At 38.0% G+C, this 20,972-nt stretch overlaps 1 protein-coding gene across 1 annotated transcript in view; it reads right to left on the bottom strand.

The window, feature by feature from the left end:
* The window catches only part of adamts6 (ADAM metallopeptidase with thrombospondin type 1 motif, 6), an 84,653-nt gene extending 69,991 nt beyond the window's left edge, over nucleotides 1-14,662 (bottom strand). Inside the window, exons 1-7 of the mRNA XM_084746222.1 lie at nucleotides 14,437-14,662; nucleotides 10,539-10,965; nucleotides 10,056-10,444; nucleotides 4,336-4,510; nucleotides 3,473-3,696; nucleotides 2,177-2,260; nucleotides 46-191 (exon numbers count right to left, since the gene is read on the bottom strand). Of these exons, the coding sequence (XP_084602348.1) occupies nucleotides 46-191; nucleotides 2,177-2,260; nucleotides 3,473-3,696; nucleotides 4,336-4,510; nucleotides 10,056-10,444; nucleotides 10,539-10,638 (1,118 nt within the window). The 5' untranslated portion in view covers nucleotides 10,639-10,965; nucleotides 14,437-14,662. The remainder of the gene's footprint in view (nucleotides 1-45; nucleotides 192-2,176; nucleotides 2,261-3,472; nucleotides 3,697-4,335; nucleotides 4,511-10,055; nucleotides 10,445-10,538; nucleotides 10,966-14,436) is intronic.
* Nucleotides 14,663-20,972: the final 6,310 nt, after the last annotated feature.

Below are 20,972 nucleotides of genomic sequence, written 5' to 3'. Positions count from 1 at the left end.
AAAATGTGGTCTAAACTGCACCTGAAGATGTGAGCCCGCACTCACCGGGTGATTAGGACAGCGTTGTCATGATGAGCCATCCCATTTTCAGGAATGCTGTTTCCGTCGCCATGATGAGACAGGATGGACTTCTGCCACTTACAGAAACTGTCCAGAGATTTGTCGGCATGGTGGTTAATCTCCAGATTAGGCTGCAAGAGACAACACACATGTAATGCAGTGAAACATAACACAGTATTACAAAACAAAACCATATGATGCATCAAAAAACAACTGGTTTAAGCACATTACAGTATCCTATCATGTCATGTCATATGTTGTTATGTCATATTGACATATTGAATTGCATTGTATCATATCTTATGTACCACACAGTACTGATAAATATCACAAATATCACAATCACAATATTTTTAAACTGATACCTTTGTATTGATATTTAGATAATATTGTACTCTGGAAAAAAAAAAGTTGACAAAACTCAAAATTTCAACATTTTTTTGAGTTTTGAGCCCAACTAAAACTTGAAAATTTTGAAATAAACTAAAGTACTTTGTACTTGGCTACTACTACAAACAGCGTCACCACAACAAACATCTGTCAGGTTAGGAATGACAACTTGGTTGCATGGTAACTCGCTGCAACTCGCAAGCGTCTCAGGAATTTTGTTGTGTCATCGATGCTAGTACTGCTAGCTAAAGTTTGTGATTTCCATGGAGAACTTGGCAGTTTAATGTGTGATGTGAGATGGAAAAGCCACCATGGAAAAATGAAGAAGCTTTCAGGAAAAATGGATCAGCTGTCACTACTTCAGACCTCAGGAGACAGATAAAGCCATTATTTGCAAACAGGTGTGTTCATTGCTCAAGGAATTTCATGTTAATTAAACCAATCACAAATCCTAACATAAGTTCATGGGTTTTCCTGTGCAGCCCTCAATCATATCCACGCTCCCTACTTTGGCACTCGTCATCAAAACTTTAATAAACCCCGCTTTAAAACCAGAAAAAGACAAAGCTTATGCTGTATCATGATATAAGGATATCCAAAATATAAGACAATATCTAGTCTCATATCAAGATATCAATTAATATGTATACATTGCCCAGCCCCTCTTGAAAATACACTTTTCATTGAGAAAATGTGGGTAAACTACAGTTTAAAAACGCAAAAGAAATGTGACACTGAACTGAATGTCATGTGTTGACAGTGCTAACTGATGAGCCGCCATACCGGAAAAGTAGAACGATTATCTGGATGAATTATTTGGAGGAGTACAGCACTGGGATCACAGGGAGGTTAGAACACAAGTTGTTGGAAGTTTTTGTGTTTGATTTAGGAGAAGATGCAGTTGTAGTAAAGGTAAAACCATTTATAGCAGGAAGTAAGTATGAGTCAATGAAGGAGTAGAACAAGGACTTTCATTATTAGAAAAAAAGAGGCAGGAGATGTGGAAAGAAGACTAACAGGAGAAGAAGGAGTTGGGGAAGTTGTAGTGAAGTCTGCAAAATGCATCTTCGTCCATGAATGTAATGGGTTTAACTACAGAAAACCATTGCATTGCCAGCCGATGATGCAGTGCTGATTTCAGCTTGCACTTTGATTAATTACAACGCAATACTGAACAACTCAACAGCCCATCAGTGACTCACTTTTACCATAAAATTTTGTTTGTTTTGTAACTGTATTTTCTATTAAGTTTATCCAAAACAAGGTGGGAGAGACCGGAGTTTCCTCTCTATTGGATCAAAGTGTGCCTCCACTTTACATGAAAACTTGTTTTTGGACCGTTAAGAGCTGCTATGACCCCTCCGGAAAAAAAACAGATGCTGGGAAGACACTGTTTCTCCCATCACACATACATACACATGTACAGTGCATGTAAAAATCCTCAATCGAGGCTCCCTGAGGGAAGATGCCTGAGCACATCTTTCATCTGAAGTGGTGGCCATATGGTGAATAGTCTCTCTTCTCTCCCTCCCTTCAACCGCAGCAATCACATAAAATACTGCAGCTCACTCACGCCAGGCGTATCAGTTATACACTGACCACAGGTGAGGGCACAGACACTATAAAAAGGGCCCATGGTAATGATAACTGTGATAATGCTGCATAGATGGTTCAAAGCTAGTGAAATTAATGAAAAAAGATTACAAAGAAAGAGAATTTTTATTACCTGATCTTCAGTCAGAACAATCAAGCGGGTCACAATAATGTTCACAACATTTCCTAGACTGGCATCACGGTAAAGTTTGGCAACCTGACCTCCAGAAAAGAAGAAAAGACACAAAGTCAGACAAATTGTGTCCATATTCACAAGATCTAGTCTTCAACCAGCTACATTACTGTAGATATCCATTAAAGGGATAGTTCAGATTCTTTGAAGTGGAGTTGTATGATTTACCCGACCATAACCTCCAGTTTGAGAGAAGCAGCAGGAGTACCAGTGTAGGAGGCTTAACAATGTGCTGCTCTGGACAGGGTCAACTGCAAAACCTATTTTAGCCACTTAAAAAATCAATATCAGTTTAAGTGTATACTATATCTAGAATATATTCACAGCTTTACCTTGCCATCAGACAGATCGACTAACAAATATCGTGCTCTCTAAGCCAAATCAGTCAATTCACTCAACTTTGCAAATCACAGGTGTTGCTGCTCTAACACTGCCTTGATCGGCTAGTTTGTTTGCGTTGTTGTGTGACTTTGGTGTTTTAAAAGGTCAGTTTGGATTCACTAAAGTCACATAATCACGCAAACAAACTGACAGCAGTAGATCAGCAACTTCCCTGCTCTGCAAAATGAAATGATTGATTTCACCAGCAGTTTGGTTAGTTTAAGAAGAGCGATATGTGGCTTATGTAACAGCGGTTTCCCATCAGAAAATGCTGTCTGACAGCAAGCTTAAGCCATGAAAATACTGATATTGATCTATTGTGGTGGCTAAAATACATTTTGCTGCTGAACCCTGTCCACAGCAGCACACTGCTTAGCTCTTACAGCAGTACTCATGCTACTTTTCCAAAGTGGGGGTGTGTTGACCAAATGGTTGGAACACAATTGATTTTTACAAAATTAGTATTTCATTTACATTTGATCAATAATTCGTATAAATAAATAACATCAAATTAAAATGTATAATTTCAGTGACCAGTTCCATATAAACATCACGTTTTGCCACTGTTGGCAAGCTAACATTCCCTTGGGTGAAGCAACACAATATGGATCAGTTTTTTAAATGTAAAAGTGATGTGGATGACAGTCTTGCACCAGTTAAAGCTATGATTGAAGTTACAAAAGGCTGAGAACCCCTCCTGTATATATGTGCCTCATACAACTCCACTTCAAATAATCCGAACTATCCCTTTAACTAAATGACCATGAAGAGATGGAGAGAAAGAAACAACTGAGACACTGTTCAACAGTGTGGTAGACAACAACAAGATAACAAAAAAAATAGGATCAAACTTACAATATTCATTACAGACAAGATGTAGTGCTCAATGTCTTTGCGTCCGTGGTAACCGACCATCATTTTATCGGCAACCACAAGCGTCTCCACGAAGCGCTCGCTGCTGACGGAGCGCCTCTGTCTGTGGGTGCTGTTCGACTGCTCGCTGTCATTTTGGGGTACGGGAGACGGGTGGACAGGGGGAGGTGTGCTGAACTGGCAAGGTGCACTGGTTTTAATGAGGTCTGTGACAAGACAGAGGAAGAAAGACAGGTTAGACTGGATTATGAAGTCAGAAATCAGAGTCTGCTCTATTATGTGTTTGAGAGAGAGAGCTGGTTTGTGTATGGTAGATGCAGGGAATCTGCCCCTTTGAACCTTGCAGCTAAAGCCTTTGCTTTATGACCCAGATGCTCTGGGAAAAAGCTATAAGATGGTACATGTTAAGGCATGCTAGCTTCCTGGCGATGACAGCCTTTGCTGTTTCTTATAAGACCTTGGCCCAAATACCTAAATATCCACCTGGTTCTTTTTCCAATTCGTCATATCTCAGGAGCAGACACAGCATTCGGTGGAGTTGTTTGAATTCTAAAATCTGAACATGATTGTTGGTTCTATAAATAGGACTTGTGCTTCTATAAAAGTCAGAGCCAAGCGCTCTTTATGCACTGAAGGGCCTTTTATGAAAGCTGGAGTGAGACTTTCTCTTACAGGTTGAAAGGTGTCCAGGCCAGGAGCAACTATAGCACACAAGAGGCCCGGTCATGTCTACCAGAACCTGGGCCTAGAACCAAACCAGCACTTCCTCTAACCTGCTATGTATAGTTATTCCTTTACGTCAGTTCCACCCACACAGAGTCCAACCCAGATGGAGGTTCACCAACCTGAAATGCCACAGCTGAACTCCTGGCTATGCTCTTGTGGTGAGGGAATGGCAGACATTTTATAAATAACATGTTGCTGTGCTTCTTCCAGGTTCCATTCACTGGAGGTGGTGGAGGATATGTTCTTTAATGGCTCTATCAAATACTGTTCTTCCTCTGTTGTTATAACGCCGTGCTTGTTGGGGGACAGAATCAATGAAAGAGACAGGTTACAAACACAAACACACATTGTTGCTGAATGCAGAAATCATAACAAAATACAGGAAAAGCGACTTAATTTTTTTTAATATCTGACTATTGTGTATACTTTCATTCTATTAAAGGTGCACTCCACCTACTTTACACAGAGCAGTTTACTTGTAATTGTGCTCAGACAGAACCCAAAGAGAATTTTAAAAGCAATATGACTGCACACAAAGTAGAGCTTGGTGATGTTAATAATGAATCATTAATCAATTAATTGCTACAAACTGATTCGAAATTCTTTTATCAGAAATGAATGTTTTGTGTATCATTTCTCTGGAGTTCACAGGCATTCTCACGGTTTGCTTAGATCTGCCATCTTAATCTAGAAATCGTAGTGATTGCACCTCATTTGACTCAGGTGCCCCTACAACTATTTAAATAGAAGTTAAAATGAGAAAAAAACAGGCATTTTATATCTTATTGATTATAAATGATTAATTGATTACTTGATTGTTAATGTTTTCAAATATAATTTAAAGCTAAATAATTTAAGCAGATAAGCAAATGTACTAGAGCAAGAGAGATACATCAGATGGCTGATATTATTGGCTTGATATCGGCCTATCCAAGCTATATCGGCATCTGCGTAAATGTTATCGATATAAAAACGAATCCAGTATCAGTGGAACTCTAAAATGTACACAGTATAATAACCGTCAATTGTCAATTGTCATACCCTGATACTAGTACACCGCTGCAGCCCTTCGAAGTAAAAAGAAAGACGTAATTAGATGCATATTTGTCCAAGGTAGCATGAACTGACGAAAAGACATGTTTGAGTGAGTTGAAAATGGAGACAGACGGCAGGAAAACAACAGAACTGGAGAACTGGAGTTCTGTTACCTGAAACACAGCTGGTGTGTCTGTTGCTAGGTAGCTTAAAGCTAAGGTCTTTGCAACTTTTACATTGACTCTTTGGTTTGAAGAAACACCTTTGCCTACAGTTTCTTCCAAGCATGTAGGAAAGCCTACAGTGGGCGCAAAACTCGTGAAAAATGTGAAAGGCCATATCTAGATCCAGTCTTTGGTTTGTCCATTCTGGGCTACTGTAGAACACACCAGCCTCCATGGAAGCCAACCTGTGCGCTCTGTAGATATAAATGGCTCATTCTAAGGTAACAAAGACACAAAAATTATTATTCTGAGGTGATTATACACTAATGAAAACATACTTATGAATATTATATTCCATTTATGTCATATTCTGCAAATAAATCCCCCTAAATCTTGCACACTGGACCTTTAATGTCTGAAAACTTTGGCTAAAGTAACCTTGATGACATCATCTCAGCTTGAGCCTGGAAACTTTACATTTTTACAGAAAGCTGGCGTTACAAAGAGGGGATGAAGAGTGGGAAATACATGGGCTTTTAAGAGACAGCAAAAGCCTGATGAAAGATGCTACTGAGTTGCATCGTGGGAAATGTAGGAGCCAGCATTGCATTGGGTCTAAAATAACTCAGCCTTTGCTGCTCAGTTATCACCTTTTTTCTTTATTGTGCTTCTTGCAAGCCCCTCAACTTGTGGAAGTGCAACACTTAATAGGTGGAGCGCCCCTTTAAATAGTTAATATATTCACTGCCCAATGGGGTCATGTTTTAGCACATGTAATACATTAAGTTATAGCCTGTAGTCAAATTTAAGAACCCCAAACAATAAATTACATCAAAACCAACACTGTCTTTAATCCTTCAACACCCTCTATGGAGCATTAACAGAGAAAGTCCTTCAAAATGAGTTTGTAGAAAATACTGACTTGGCTCTGTAAAATCCACAATGAAAGCAATTAATCGTCACACAGAAACATATTCGATTTAGGGGTTTTAATAGTGTGTGATGTCAGGATCTCAAACTGCCCAGACAGCTGATTACATTAAAGTACAGACACAGTTTTGTCCATTTTTGGTGCTGTTAGAAAAAAGGGCAAACACTAATTCAATTTATGATACTCCATGTAGGTCCTGCCAACACATTTGGCTACATGTTTTCTCCACATGATTACATTTGCCAATAAGAAGCGGGGCCTTTTTTTTTTTCCCTTCTTTAGAGTTATTCTGAACCAAGGAGGGATATAACAGCCATTAAAACGTCTTCCAATTTCTTGATTAGCAAAGAGGAGCTGGACAGTCACACAGTCTGTGGATACAAGCCTGAGGACTAAAAGCTTAGACAGGATAATTAGATGCCTTGTTAGTCCTGCTCAGTTTTGTTTTTGAATAGAGCACTTGTGGTAATATCTGTGATTTAGACACATTATTTTACAGATCAGCTAAAGAAATGTGATCTCAACTACAGCGGCTTTTAAAAATCTAAGGATAAAGCGTAATATTTAATGCACAAATGGAAAGAAAAGCCCTGATGCTTATCACTAACAGCTCACTGAGATGATTTCTCTGCATGAGCATCACCTCACTCACTCCAAGCTGCCTGCAGACTCAGTGTGCCAAGTGGACGGAGGCCAAGATTCTGCTAAGCAAACTACAATTGGTCTAATCCTCTGAAAGATTGGCTGACATGAGAGCAGCACAAGCTAGGTATATATTAGTTATCTGACATTAGTATCAGGGTTTGTTTGAGGTGAGCGGTGTGAACACTTTGTGGCTCAAAGGGCAGTTAGAGTGTGAACCGCTCACTTGGAAACAGAGGTGGGAAGGAACGCCGTGCAAATACTTCATTACATAGAATTTTCATGTGTCTGTACTTGAGTATTTTTCTAACAACTTTTTACTTTTACTCCGCACATTTTTAACACATATATCGGTAAATTTTATTTCCTTACATTTCCAAAACAGACTAATTCTTTTAGTTTTAATGCATTTAAGGATAATTATTGATTATTATCTCCAATCCCTGACACTGAAAAACCTTTTTCATGTCCCCACACCGGCAACAACCATATCCAGAGGCATTATGTTCTTCGATCATCCCATTCTTATGAACACAGTATCTTAAAGTGACTCCAAGAAAATTTCATTTTTTTTTTTATTTTGGAGCATCTTATTGACAAAAGCGGTATTGGTTCCACAGTGCTAACTACAAAATATACTATAAAAAAAAAAATTATCACAATAAAAATCTCCTCCTTCGTTTTATCTGGCTGACGAACTACTCACTGTAATTCTGCCTGGAAAAATGTAAATACAGGCTCGTTTCATCTGATTCCACTGAGAATCTGACCCAGTGACAGCCAATACGAATAACCATATAGAAAGAGCCGACCTTCTTGCAGATGGTCTCGTTATTTTACTTATGTAGGTCAAGTAGAGTAATAAATCGATAATAAATTTAGACTGTTTCATAATAAGTTAAAAACTCCTTGTAGTAGCTTTAAGAGAATTTCTTCAAACTTGGCACAAATGTCCACTTGGACCCACTGATGAACTGCTTATATTTTGGTGATCAAAGGTCACTGCAACCTCAGAAAATATGTTTGAGCCTTGACTTAAGAACTCATACCCTAATTATGACAAAGGCAAACAAAATATTGGTGGTTACAAAAGGGTTACACCCAAATATTCTTTTCAAGTTGCCTGGTGAAGATCTGTTCTTTACTGAGTGACCTCTTCCAGTTCTTATTTTGCACCACTGCACGTCACCCTCCTGACATCAAGACCAGTCCTAAATGGATGGGATTATAACACATAGAAAAGATGATTCCTTGGTGTATCCATCAGTGTATGTCATGCATGACAGACGCAAGAAGTCGAAAATGACATAAAAGACACAAGACGAACCATACAAGAGAGGGAGGCCCGGTTCAGACCTGGTATTAACATGCATTCTGAGTGATCCGATCAGTGGTCAGCTCAGAGTAGAAGTGCAACCGTACCCAGGATGCACTCGCGATCCGATCACTCAGATCAATATGTCCCAGGTCACAGTACTCAACTGATGTCTTCTAGGTACATCATTTGGTTCACTGTACTGCAGATTACTTGTTTGGGGTCTTACCTTCAGTGGATGTTTATGAACACACTAGTAGCCCAAACTCCCTCAAAAATTGTGCTATTTTAAGGTTGTTGAATGAGGAGAAACTTTTTTTGACTTTTTTAAATGTTGTCTACTATAAATTTTTAACTATTTGGACCTTCTATTAAATTTAGCAAATGCTTCTTTCTTTGTGGAAAAAGCATTGTGTCCATTTGTCCGAGTGTGTTGGTTTCTGCTGTTCAGCCACCAGTTAAAAACAGCAGCATATTCTGCAAACGTGTTTATTTGAAGACAGAGTGCGGAAGTGAAACAGGTATAGTGAATTCCTTATCAATCGTTCCTTCTTGTAAATTCGACATAGAATGCAATACATTGTTTCTTTTCTAGTAAAAAACATTGTGTTTCTGTGAAGCCCAGCCAGGAGAGAGGCTCTGTGGTGCACTGGGACTCACACACACAGTCAGAGGAAGTAAAAGTGTGCACCTTGCACATAGTTCAGGTATAATATCCCAGTGTATCACAGAGCTCCTCTGCCAGGCTGCTGACAACGCAGGTAGAATATATGAGGCTCACTGTGAGCTTCATATACTGAGTTGAGTTTAGTATGATGCTGAACTAAAGAAACGGAACAAATGTCATGTCTACACACTGAATGGCCAACTGGACAATTAACTGACAATACAGCTGTTTTTATTTGCATATAGAGCGCAGAAGTGACCCATGGCACATGTTAATACCGGGTTTGGACAGGCTTGAAAACTCAACCGGGGATATAGGGTGAGGTTCAATTAGCTTTGCACAGAAACATCCTATAAAAATGTCTTTCAGAGCCTACATTTCAGAGCCTGTACTTTTTCACTTTTACTTGAGTACATAAGTTGAGCCACTCGGTTAGTTGTATGAAATGCTGATTACCACAGATGTCACTAGTGGAAACACCGAGCTAAGCTAACATTAGGTAGATAATACAGACGGAGGTGACTTTTCTGGTTTCTTGAATATTTGGGGGCTTATTTAGCCTACTTAAATGTAATGATGGAGAGAATCCTGCACTTTTAAAGTGTTTTATACCTTAGCATTTGCTAAATTAAGCTGACTGTTACAAGACTCACATACTTTGTGCTATTCAACTGCGAGTCAAGAAACATCTTAGTAAATGTAACACTACACTTACGATTTAATAAGATAAATGCATTAGCACACAGGAAGATGTGCATGCATTTAACTCACATGTCTGTATTGGTTGCAGATAGCCAAGTCGATACATGATGTGTGGGTGTTTTTAATACATGGTTTAATTTGAAACTATTAAAAGTGAAATTTGAGTAGGATCATCAAGCAGAATCAGAATTAAAATTTACCCCTGCAAAGTGAAGACATATAATCATTAAAAAAATAAATTAAAAATTCTTAATGATTCCTTAGAAATCATAAATTCGGAATTGATTTTTGTTTGGAATCGGTTCTCGATGTCCAACCTTTGTAAGGGATGTGTGTACTTTTGCCACCTCTGCTTGTAATAATAACAAACCTGTTTTACTCACCAGGCCTTTGCAGTTGCTGAGCGCCACTCTGGTCGTACTGTGCTGATTTTGCAAGAATCCCACATAGTGACAGTTATCTACCATGTTATGACGCCACTCCAGCCCTTCTTTGCCCCAGTACTCCACTGTAAAATGTTTTGACACCAGGTGGGGGTTGAGTGTCAGGTTTAAGTGAAAGTGCTTTCCATAGGCTGACAGTCTGTAGAACAGCCGTGACTCCGGGGGGTCCGGGTCCAACGCCGGCAGCTGTCCCATCATGGGGTCCACCACCCCGCGTCTCCGTCGACCTGGCCGGTGGTGCTTCACAGTGTAGCTCAGGAACTCTCCCCTCTCATCCACCCGCACTGGGACAGTCAGCTGGTAGTGCTGCAGGTAGGACAGGAACTCCTCTTTTTACAAGAAGAAAAAAAGAGACAAGAGGAGATAATGAACATACTGCTGCTAATAATAGATGATCTACCTGTCCACCTGTCTACGTCATACCTTGAGAGTTGTGTGAAAGTCTGTTGATGCTTTGAAATTCAGAAGCAGCCATCACCACCAGGCTCAGTGTCCAAGTCAGCGTCTTCCACAAAATTTCCATAATTCAGGGAAAGATGTGACATGGGGTGAGGGGTAGAGGGTGCTACAAACGGGTTAAAAGCATGCGATGATCGGTCCGCTGCCACACCATAACAAGTCCATGGTTTGTCTCCTTCACTTAAATGTTCTCGTCGTTGTGCTCGGGGGCTCATCCAGGTCTCAGATTTCTCCTGACGGTGAGCGCTTCCACATCTCGCTGGCCTCTGGATTCATGTCAGCAGCAGCTCGGAGAAAACACCGTAATCCATCAGACACAGTCACTCTCAGGTGTAACTCCAAACAGGAAGCTCTATATTGGCAACTTGTCTTGACCGATCCATCTGCATTCCTGCGGAGGAAATCGATCAGAGGTTAAATCCCCTTTTATCTCTTAGAATTATCAGATTGATTAGCCAATTAAATGATTAATCGACAGAAAATGAATCTGCAACTTTTATAAAAAGCAGATGATCAATTCAGACTTTTTTTAGGCAAAAATTATAAATATTTGCTGTTTCCAGCTTCGCAAATGTATGTATCTGCTGCTTGTTGTTGGTTAATTTCATTTTAAATGGAATATCTTTGAATTTCAGATGGGTAATTGGACCAAAAAAAGCTATTTTAAGTTGCCAACTTGGGCTCTGATGGGCATTTTCCACTATATTCTGACATTTTACTAGTTTTTCAAATAATCAGCAGATCATTTTAGCCCTCTTTTAATCAAAAATGTAAAATATTCACTGTTTCAATATTCACAAATACATTTGGATAGCTGGTTAAACAAAAAAGCAATTGGAAGATGTCGATTTGGGCTCTGATTGGCGTTTCCCACTGTTTTTTGACATTTTATTAACTGTTATCATAATTGGCTGATCATTCTGTGGGAGTGGTTTAAGCAAAAATTCCAAACATTCACTGTTCCCAACATCACAAATGTGAAAATTTGTGATGCTGGGATGCTTTTCGATGTTGCCATCTTGGGCTCTAATTAGCATATCCCACTATTTTTATTATTGACCAAATGATTAATTCATTGAAAGAATAATAAAAATTGTCTGATTAATCATTTTGTCTTTAAAATGTCACAAAATAGTTTTTAAAAGGTCCAAAATATCTTAACATTTAAAACAAAAAGTCTTTATAAAGTCTTAAAATTTCCAAAACCCAAAGATATTCCATTTAAAATTACATGAACCAAAACCAAACACCATATTCACATTTTTGCAGTTGGAACCAGAAACCAAAAAGATCATTTGCTTGAATACTGACTGAAACAATTAATCAATGATCAGAAATGGTTCTTGATTAATTTTTTGTTGCTTGACAAATTGATTAATTGACTAATCATGGCAGATTCATTCTCAGGTGTAACTCCAAACAGGGAGCTCTATATTGGAAACTTGTCTTGTTCCATCTGCATTCCTGCAAAGGAAATCAATCAGAATTAGTGCTTAAATAGAAGAATTAGTCAATTAATCACTTCATCAACCAACAGAAGATTAATGAGCAACTTTTTAAATAATTGACTGATCATTTCCTAAGCCCCATCCCAAGCCTGGATAAATAGGAAGGGCTCCATCAGGAAAGATATCCCACATAAGAAAGCCTGTGTGAAATCAAATATGTCACCCCTAACTGGAACAGCCAAGAGTCGAAGAAGATTAATAATTTTTGTCTTTTTTTGTTTTTGTAAAGAAAAATGCCAAATATTGGCTGTTCCAATACGGTGCTTGTTGTTTGTTTGTTTGTTTGTTTCATTTTAAAGAGAATATCTTTGGATTTTTGACTACTGGTTGGACAAAAAAGCTATTTGAAGTTGCAACCTTGACCACTGGCATTTTTTCCACTACTTTCTGACCTTTAATAAAGCAGAAGATTAGCCAAGGTGCTTTAGACTACCACAGGTCACCAAAGATGTTGACAAGAAATCAATTTTCCCAAGGGCAATTAAACTGATTAATTATTTAATACACTGTCAACTGTACAGGATGACTCTCCTTACCTCACTCCTCTCTGAACTTGAACTGCAGTTGAATTGCCTAAGACTGAACTCCAAGCTCTCCTATTTACTATTTTTTGCTGTTGACTTTGTGGCCCATGTTGATTGTGGTCAAGCCAAAGTCCACACAATGGAGTTCCAACCAAACCTTAAGTAGTTAACTGGTGATTAAAACAATAATGAAAAATAACTGCTTAATCTAGAGTTGCAGCGATCAGGCGATTCATTGATTAGTTGTTCAAAAGAAAATTAGTTGCCAACTGTTCTGATATTTTATTAAGAAAAAATGTCAAACATTTGCTGGTTCCAGCTTCTTAAATATGAGGATTTGCTGTTTTTCTTTGTCGTTTATCATGAAAGGTCTTTGGGTTTTTGACTGTTGTTTGGATAAAAGAAGCAATCTGAAGATGTCTGGGCTCTCGAAAACTGTTATGAACATTTTTCACAATTTTTTGTACATTTTTCTAAATGATTATCAATTAATCGTGAGAATAATTATCAGATGAATCAAAAATGAAAATAATTGTCAGTTGCAGCCCTAGCTTAATCATTTTGTCAACGAAATGTCACAAAATAGTGAAAAGGTGCCAATTATAATTTCCAAGAGTCCAAAATGACATCTTCAAATTGACTGAGCAACTGTTCAAAACCCAAGTGTTCACTGTAAAATGATGTAAACCAACAACAAGCAATATATATTAACATTAATGAAGCTGGAAACCAAACAAGTTTTGGATTTTTTTCCTTGATAAATGACAGAAATGGATGCTGATTAACTTTCTGTTGAGTGACAAATCAATCAACTGACTAATTATGGAAGCTTCAGTGATAATAATGACTATTTGAGGGCCTAGTTTGTGGCAAATGAATGAAAATCTAATCGAAAGTATAACATCTTAGAATTTAATGTTACAGTTTATGTTTGTTTTACTCATCACATCATTTAACTTGAACATAACTTACTTTTTAACACTTTGCCAAGAACAGCATTGATTTTTTAGCCCCTTTCTGCCAACTGCCTCTTACTTATTAATTCAATATCCACCAACTGGAGGCTGCACAGTGTAATTGAAGCGTAATAACCACATTATTATGGATGCATAAATCTTAAAACAGCTCCACCGGAGCTGACTAGTCGACATGATATAATTTCTGCAGCAGATTGTGGTTTTTACTCACTGACGCGCTTCACGGCAGCATGTGCAAACTGCAGCAGCAGCAGCAGCACTATAAACAAACGTCAACAGCGGAGGATCCAGATGATAGACGGGTGATGTCCACTGAAAGTGACCGGTGACAGACACACAGCCTTTAGATGTGTAGGGAAGTTTTGTGAGTGTTTCTTCCTCAGCTCTGGCTGCAGCTCTCTAGACAGACAGCGCTACTTACTTGGCCACTCTGACCCAGACAGTTGGCAGCCGGCCCGTGTGCATTATTACACCGGTACCTCAAATACATACAACCTCCCAAAGGAGCGTCTGCGAAATCAAAATAAAACCACCTGACATCGCTTTTGACGCGTTGTTAGTGTGCTTGCAAAAGCGCATGAAGCGTGCTTTAGTGTGTCAATAAGTTGTGTTAGTAAAGTTTGAGCTCTGCAGACCCGCAACGCTGCAAAAACTTCAAGTAAATCCCGTGCGTAAATGTTTCCAAAAGTGCAAATTCTCCGCGTAAAAAACTCAGTGACCTCGTTGTAACGCTACAGCTGGCTAAATGGTGGTTTGTAAACACAGTCTGCTGCTTCCCTGGGAGGATTTAAATGCTCACACGAATCTGCTCCGACAAGAAAACTACCTGAAAACAGCGTTAACACATAGTTACCATGCTCATCCTCATTGTCAGCTCCGGTCCAAGTGTGCAGGGAGAGCTCAGGACAAAAGACTTGTGCAGCTCTTGTGAAGTTCTTCTGCTGCTCTCCTCTTTTCATCTCCTTTTGGACTCTGCCATCCTCTCAAAACTGCAGTGTGTGAGTCTCCCCTTCAGACCCAGCAGTATCTCAGACCCAGACACTGTCACACACACACACACACACATACACACACACACACACACATACATACACACACACACACACAAAAACACTCAGTTATTCAGCTTGGATTTCCTCCAGCAGAAGGGTCTATTTTCAGCCTATCTGGTCGTCTTTATAATCTAGACTTTGTGTTCTTCTTGTGGTGGCTCAGAGTGTCTTAAAAAGTGAGTTGAGGTTGCAGAGGAGTAGTATTCTGCCACCTCAGGAGCCGCTGCCACAGCTGAGACTGCCTCTCACTCAGAGAAAAAAGTGCATGCAAACACCAGCAAGCAAAAAAGTTGGCTTGGAGCTGCTCCTCCTCACTACACTGCAGAGAGAGACAGACCGGGTATGTCCCAGAGTCCCGGACAGCTTCAAATTGGCAGCTTTTTCAGGGGGGGAGGTGACGTCAGTGCAGATGTGCCTCTTCCATCAGCTGTGCGCATGTCTATCAGTGCTGCCCTGAAATAACACCGCAAACTTCAGCTTTTCTGCCCCTAGGGTGGGGGTGGGGGGGGTTCACCTTCAGATCATTTACTGGAGTAAAAGCAGCAATATTACATTATAAAAGTACTCCATTACAAGTAAAAGTAAAGTGAAAGTATTTACAATCTTGACCAAAGTCCTACATTTAACATTTTGGAACTGCTTCACTGTAAACATGTTTTAACCTAAAAAAAAGTTAGTAAAGCAAATACTAGAAATTTCAACTTTAATTAACTTAAATAAATAAAACATATATTTACATCAAGTTAATGAGAAAAGATTAGTTGATTCCAATACATTCCTGTATGATTTTTTTTACAGTGTATTGGTGCATTAATGTGTTCATTGCTATTATTTTTCTGCTGGTAAAGGTGGAGCTCATTATAATTACTTTATATACTCTTGGGTAGTCTAGTCTATAATAATACATCACGACCTATTAGTCAGTTAACTTTGAGATAAGTCAAAGTAGCAGTGCCACTTCATAAAAATACTCCATTACAAGTAAAAGTAAAGTCAGAGTGTATTAGTTGATCTGAATCTGCAAAGTAACTAAAACTGTCAGACAAATGTAGTGGGGGAAAAAAAGTACGATATTTGCCTCTGAACTGTAGTAGAAATAGTATAAAATGGAAATACTCAATAAAAGAGGTGGAGGAGGTAAGGGGTGATAACTTGATAATAATTAACTGGAGTAAAAGTAGCAGTACTTCATCACATGTAAAAGTACAGTGAGAGTATTTATAGAGCATATTTAAAAAAGAACGCATGTTGACCAAAGTCTATTTCATTCATTTTTTAACTTAAAACTTAAAACGTTAGCATCCGGGCTGCCTTAAATTTTTAAGTTGGCTGAATCTGAAAAGACAAGTTCAGGTAATTAAAGAAAATCCTTCTAGGCAAAGTAATTACATGTTAATTGTCATGTTAATAAGTTCATAAATATTCAAATTTTTAAGTTTAATTAACTTGAATAAATAAATCTCATTAAATATTAGTTGATTCCACAAATAGCATAGTTGAATCTGTCACAATAGATGTAATCTATTCTTCATGTGAAATTTTAATCTATTAAATAAACTAGCAGCTTAAGTTAAAAAATAATTGTAGTTGAGTATAAAGTACAATATTTACTCCTAATAGATGAGGTGGGGGTGTTGAACTTCAGATCATCTAATGAAGTAAAAGTAGCAGTATCACTTAAAAGTACTCCATTACAAAAAGTAAAAGTAAAGTCATTGTTTTGAAAAACAACACATGTTGACTAAAGTCTTGCATTCAACATTTTACATTTTAAAAATACAGAAGTAGCAACAAAGTGGAAAGTAATTGCTGTGTTTAAGTACAATTTTGATGTATTTCATTTAATGTAATTTCATATTGTATACTGTTGAGTAGTTTAATGTATTGACTAACTATTAACTAAGTTTCCCTCTGAAATATGGTGAATGTCTATTAGTGCTGCATTGATATAAAACCAGAAACTTCAGCTCTTCTGCCTCTAATGGAGGAGGACCTGGGAGGTTTACCTGTCAGATCATTTATTGGAGCAAAACTACCACCACTTTATAAAAAATACTCCATTACAAGTGAAAGTAAAGTCAATAAATATATAGAGGACATTTAAAAACACCAAATATTGACCATAGTCCTGCATTCAACATTTCGGCCGCACCATCGCTGCATCCTGGGCTTTGTGCCACCCAAGATGATTATGATTGGTTTAGAGAAAAAGAAACAAGGCAGGGCATTTTCCCCCCATAGCAGAATATGTATGTGTAGAGCCAAACTTCTCTTCAGCACCAAGTGAGAGAGAGAGAGAGAGAGAGGGGGCTGGCTATGCAAGACTAATAAAACAGAATGCAATGATTTGCAAATCCTTTTTGGTTTGTATTAAAATGAATACAGTACAAAGAAAAGATATTTAATGTTCAAACTGAACTATCATTTTTTGTAAATATACTCTCATTCTGAATTTGATGCCTGCAACACGATTAAAAAAAAGTTGGGTCAGTGGCAACAAAATAAAATTTCAGTGAATTTAGAGATACATTATCTACAATCCATAATATCATTACACGTTTCAGAGAACCCAGAGAGGTAAGGGACAACCAACACTGAATGCCTGTGACCTTTGACGCCTCAGGTGGCACTGCATTAAAAACTGACAAGACTGTATACACGATATTACAACTTGGGCTCTAGAACACTACAGAAAACCGTCGACAGTAGACACAGTTTGTCGCTGTCTTTGCAAATGCAAGTTAAGACTCTACCATGCGAAGAGAAGCACATATGTTAACTACATCCAGAAGCATGCAGACTTCTCTGGGCCTGAGATGGACTGACGCAAAGTGAAAAGTGTGCTGTGGTCTGACAAGTCCATATTTCAGATTGTTTTCTGAAATCATGGACGTCGTGTCCTCCAGCGCTAACTTCAAAAGACAGCATCTTTGACTGTTTGGGGGTGTGTTAGTGCCCATGGCATCATGGGTAACTGTCACATCTGTGAAGGCCCCACTACAGCTGAAGGTACATACAGGTTTTGGAGCAACATATGCTGCCATCCAGACTACATCTTTTTCAGGGACGTCCCTGCTATTTCAGCAAGACAAAGCCAAGACACATTCTACACGTATCACAACAGCAAGACTTCACAGTAAAAGAGTTCAGGTACTAAGCTGACCTGCCTGCAGTCCAAACCTGTCTCCTATTGAACATGTGTGGTGCATTATGAAATATGACAACATGGATCCTGGACTGTTGAGCACATTAAGTCACATATCAAGCAAGAAGATTTTCACTTTCGTAACTTAAATAATTAGTGTTCTCAGTTCCAAAACATTTACCAAGTGCTGTTTCTGAGTAAAGGTGATGTATCACAGGAACATGTTGCACACATCAAATTCGGAGTGACTGTATATTTACAAAAAATAATAAAGTTTATCAGTTTGAACATTAAATCTCTTGTATTCAATTGATTATAATTCAAAAAAGGATTGGCAAGCTTTTGATACTTGCATGATGCATTAATGTGTGAGTGACATTTTACTGTTTAACTGTATACTTGAGTAGTTTAATCCACAACAAGGCATCATATTCTTTAAACTGATCATATGTTTGTTTTGTTTTTTTAAAGAAAAATCTTAATTTTAGTCACTAAAGTTATTAAATAAATGTAGCAGACTGAAGAGCACCAACCTGCTATGTTGTAGAGTAGAAGTATAAAGTAGCAATAAATATTGTAACGTAAAATCAAGTAAAGCAGAGGTATCTCAAATATGTACATGAAAATGTACTTGCGTAGTTTCTGTCACGGCTTGATTTGTGTGTTTGTATAGAAAACAGTGTCTAGTTGTGTCTCCTCATCACGTGTCAGATGTTTAGGAGTTGTTTCCCTTTAAACTTTTCACGTGCTTTCATTTGAATTACTGTTCGAGGCACAAATGACCTCTTAGATTTATCTCATGACCCTTTGGAGGGACCTGACCCCTAGGTTAAGAACTGCTGGATTAACTGTATATAAAGTAGTTAAAACTAACTCCACGTCGACCACCTGCAACAGTAAAATGCTGCTTACACACTGATCAGTCTAAACATATCAGTCAAGGGCCCTTTTTCTCTGCAAAATGACTACTTTAACTTTTGATACTTTAAGCATATTGTGCAAATATTACTACATATTTGTTTATATAATTTTGAATGCAGGACTTTTACTTACTTTTACTTTTACATTGCTGTATTAATACATTTACTTACGTAAAGGATGTACTTCTTCCGCAAATGAACAAAATATACTTAAAGCATCAAAAATAAAAGTACTCATCATGCTGAAAGGCTCCTGTCAGACAATTACATTATTGCATTATGTCTATTGATGTCTTGACATGTAGTTGGTACTTTAATGTTGTAGCTGGTCATGGAAAAGTTCATTTTAACTACTTTTAGGTAGTTTGCATTTCCAAATGGATCACATTTTGTAAACTGATCTTATGTTTTTTACGTAAAACCTAATCTAAAAAGTAACTGCAGCTGCCAGATAAATGTTGTGGAGTAAAAAGGGACAATATTTCCCTCTGAATTGTGGCATGAAATGGAAGTATTCAAGTTCAACTACCTCAAAACTGTACTTGAGTAAATGCACTTACAGCAATGTAGTAATATTCTGCAGTATAAATCATCTTACTGTCGGTATAATTCTTTACAAAAGATGATGGCATGACCTAGAGCAGATCATCACCCAGCAACCACAAATATCAACAAGAAACAATATGAGAAAAAAAGGGAACATATGCTGACATTTGTTTGGCACTAACTCTGAATTTAACTAATGAAAACTGCTGTCAAGCTAAAAAAACATGTACAAGGTTGTCTAATTTTATCTTTAACCCTGTAGTATCCTGAAATACATCAAACACATGTAGTTCCAGGCACTTTAGAGTACACTTTTTTATTGCCACTAAGTAAAAATTTAATCTCTTATTTGTTGAATTTGTGCAGTCTGGTGAAAGTATCTGAGGGGTCTGCTGTGTGGAGCGTAGGCTAATGGCAACCTCGTGTATTTTGCTGTAATTTCGCCCACGTCTATCTTTAGTCTGTAGGAAATTGAAAATCATGCCTATTCCTGAGTTTCAGTTACAGCCGCTCATTATGTAGGAGCCTATATCATTACAGTCAGGTCGTCATTACTGCTCTCCTACACAGCCTGAGTAGGTGTCAGCTAGTTTTTGGGGAAGCGGCACCACCATGTGTCTGTAAGCAGCATAGCAAGGATTCAAAATGCATGAAAGACTCTTAAGTATTTTTAAATCAGTTTTACAAGAAAGCCATGCTGATAAATTCACCAAATCATATTTCACTTTAAGACCTGTGGACTTCAGGTCAGAACATTCACAGTATCCCCAGCTGTTGTGAATTAATCTAAAGTGTATCTGTCATATAACCATAAATGTACATGTTTATAACTCAGCATGTCTTCACAATAAAAATCTGACCTACTTACCTTTGTTCAGCAGTATTCAGATATTACGTACACACATTCAGATCCTTTTCTAGTATGTAAAAGTATCTAAAAATCTTTCTGATTCTCTGAATCAGTCTGTTTTTGTTGGCACTGTTACCTCATTGCAAGAAGGCTCTGGGTTCTGGGACATTTCTGAGTGAGTCTGCATGTTCTCCCCATAACCAGGTGCTTACCCAGATGCAGGTAAGGTTAACTGGTGACTCTAAATTTCCTGTAGGTGTATCTGAATAATTGTTTGCTTTTGTGTGTCAGTCCCACCACTCCCTCAACATTAGCTGGGATCGGCTTCAGACCCCCTGCGAACCTGCAAAAGATAAGCAGTTATACTCTGATCTCTGCTGATTTTTTAACATTCCTATAGGGTTATTAACATGACTTTTCCTGCAACACCATGAAATACAGCTTTTTACATTCATATAATACACAGTAAACCTCACATGAAATTGCTGCATTGGCACAAAACAAAGAAGTAAAGGAAAAACACACAAGCTCAAACCAAGAATGCTCCTCTTGTTTAATTTACACAGGATAATGTATATTATCATATTAACAGATGCATGTACTTTTCTAATGGAAGGCTTGATAACATCTGTCTAGTAGTTGAGTAGTGCTACTTTTGTTGGCATTAGCAAACTGACGTCTATAAATGTTGATTCATTTTTACTATAACTATGTTTCTGTACATATATGTGGGTTTTGAAATAATCTTCTCAATTATAACTCTTACCTTCCCTGATTTTTCTTTCTTCACTGTCATGTATAATAAAATGATGTCTTGCTGGTGTACAAACATTTTTGCATGTGTCTGGTGTGTTTTTGTTATGTCTATTTACATGT

The sequence above is a fragment of the Lutjanus erythropterus genome, chromosome 20 (assembly GCF_056507025.1).
Source record: "Lutjanus erythropterus isolate fLutEry1 chromosome 20, fLutEry1.hap2, whole genome shotgun sequence".
Lineage (NCBI taxonomy): Eukaryota > Metazoa > Chordata > Actinopteri > Lutjaniformes > Lutjanidae > Lutjanus > Lutjanus erythropterus.
Note: the sequence above shows the minus strand (reverse complement) of the source record. Positions and strands in the feature narration are given on the sequence as shown.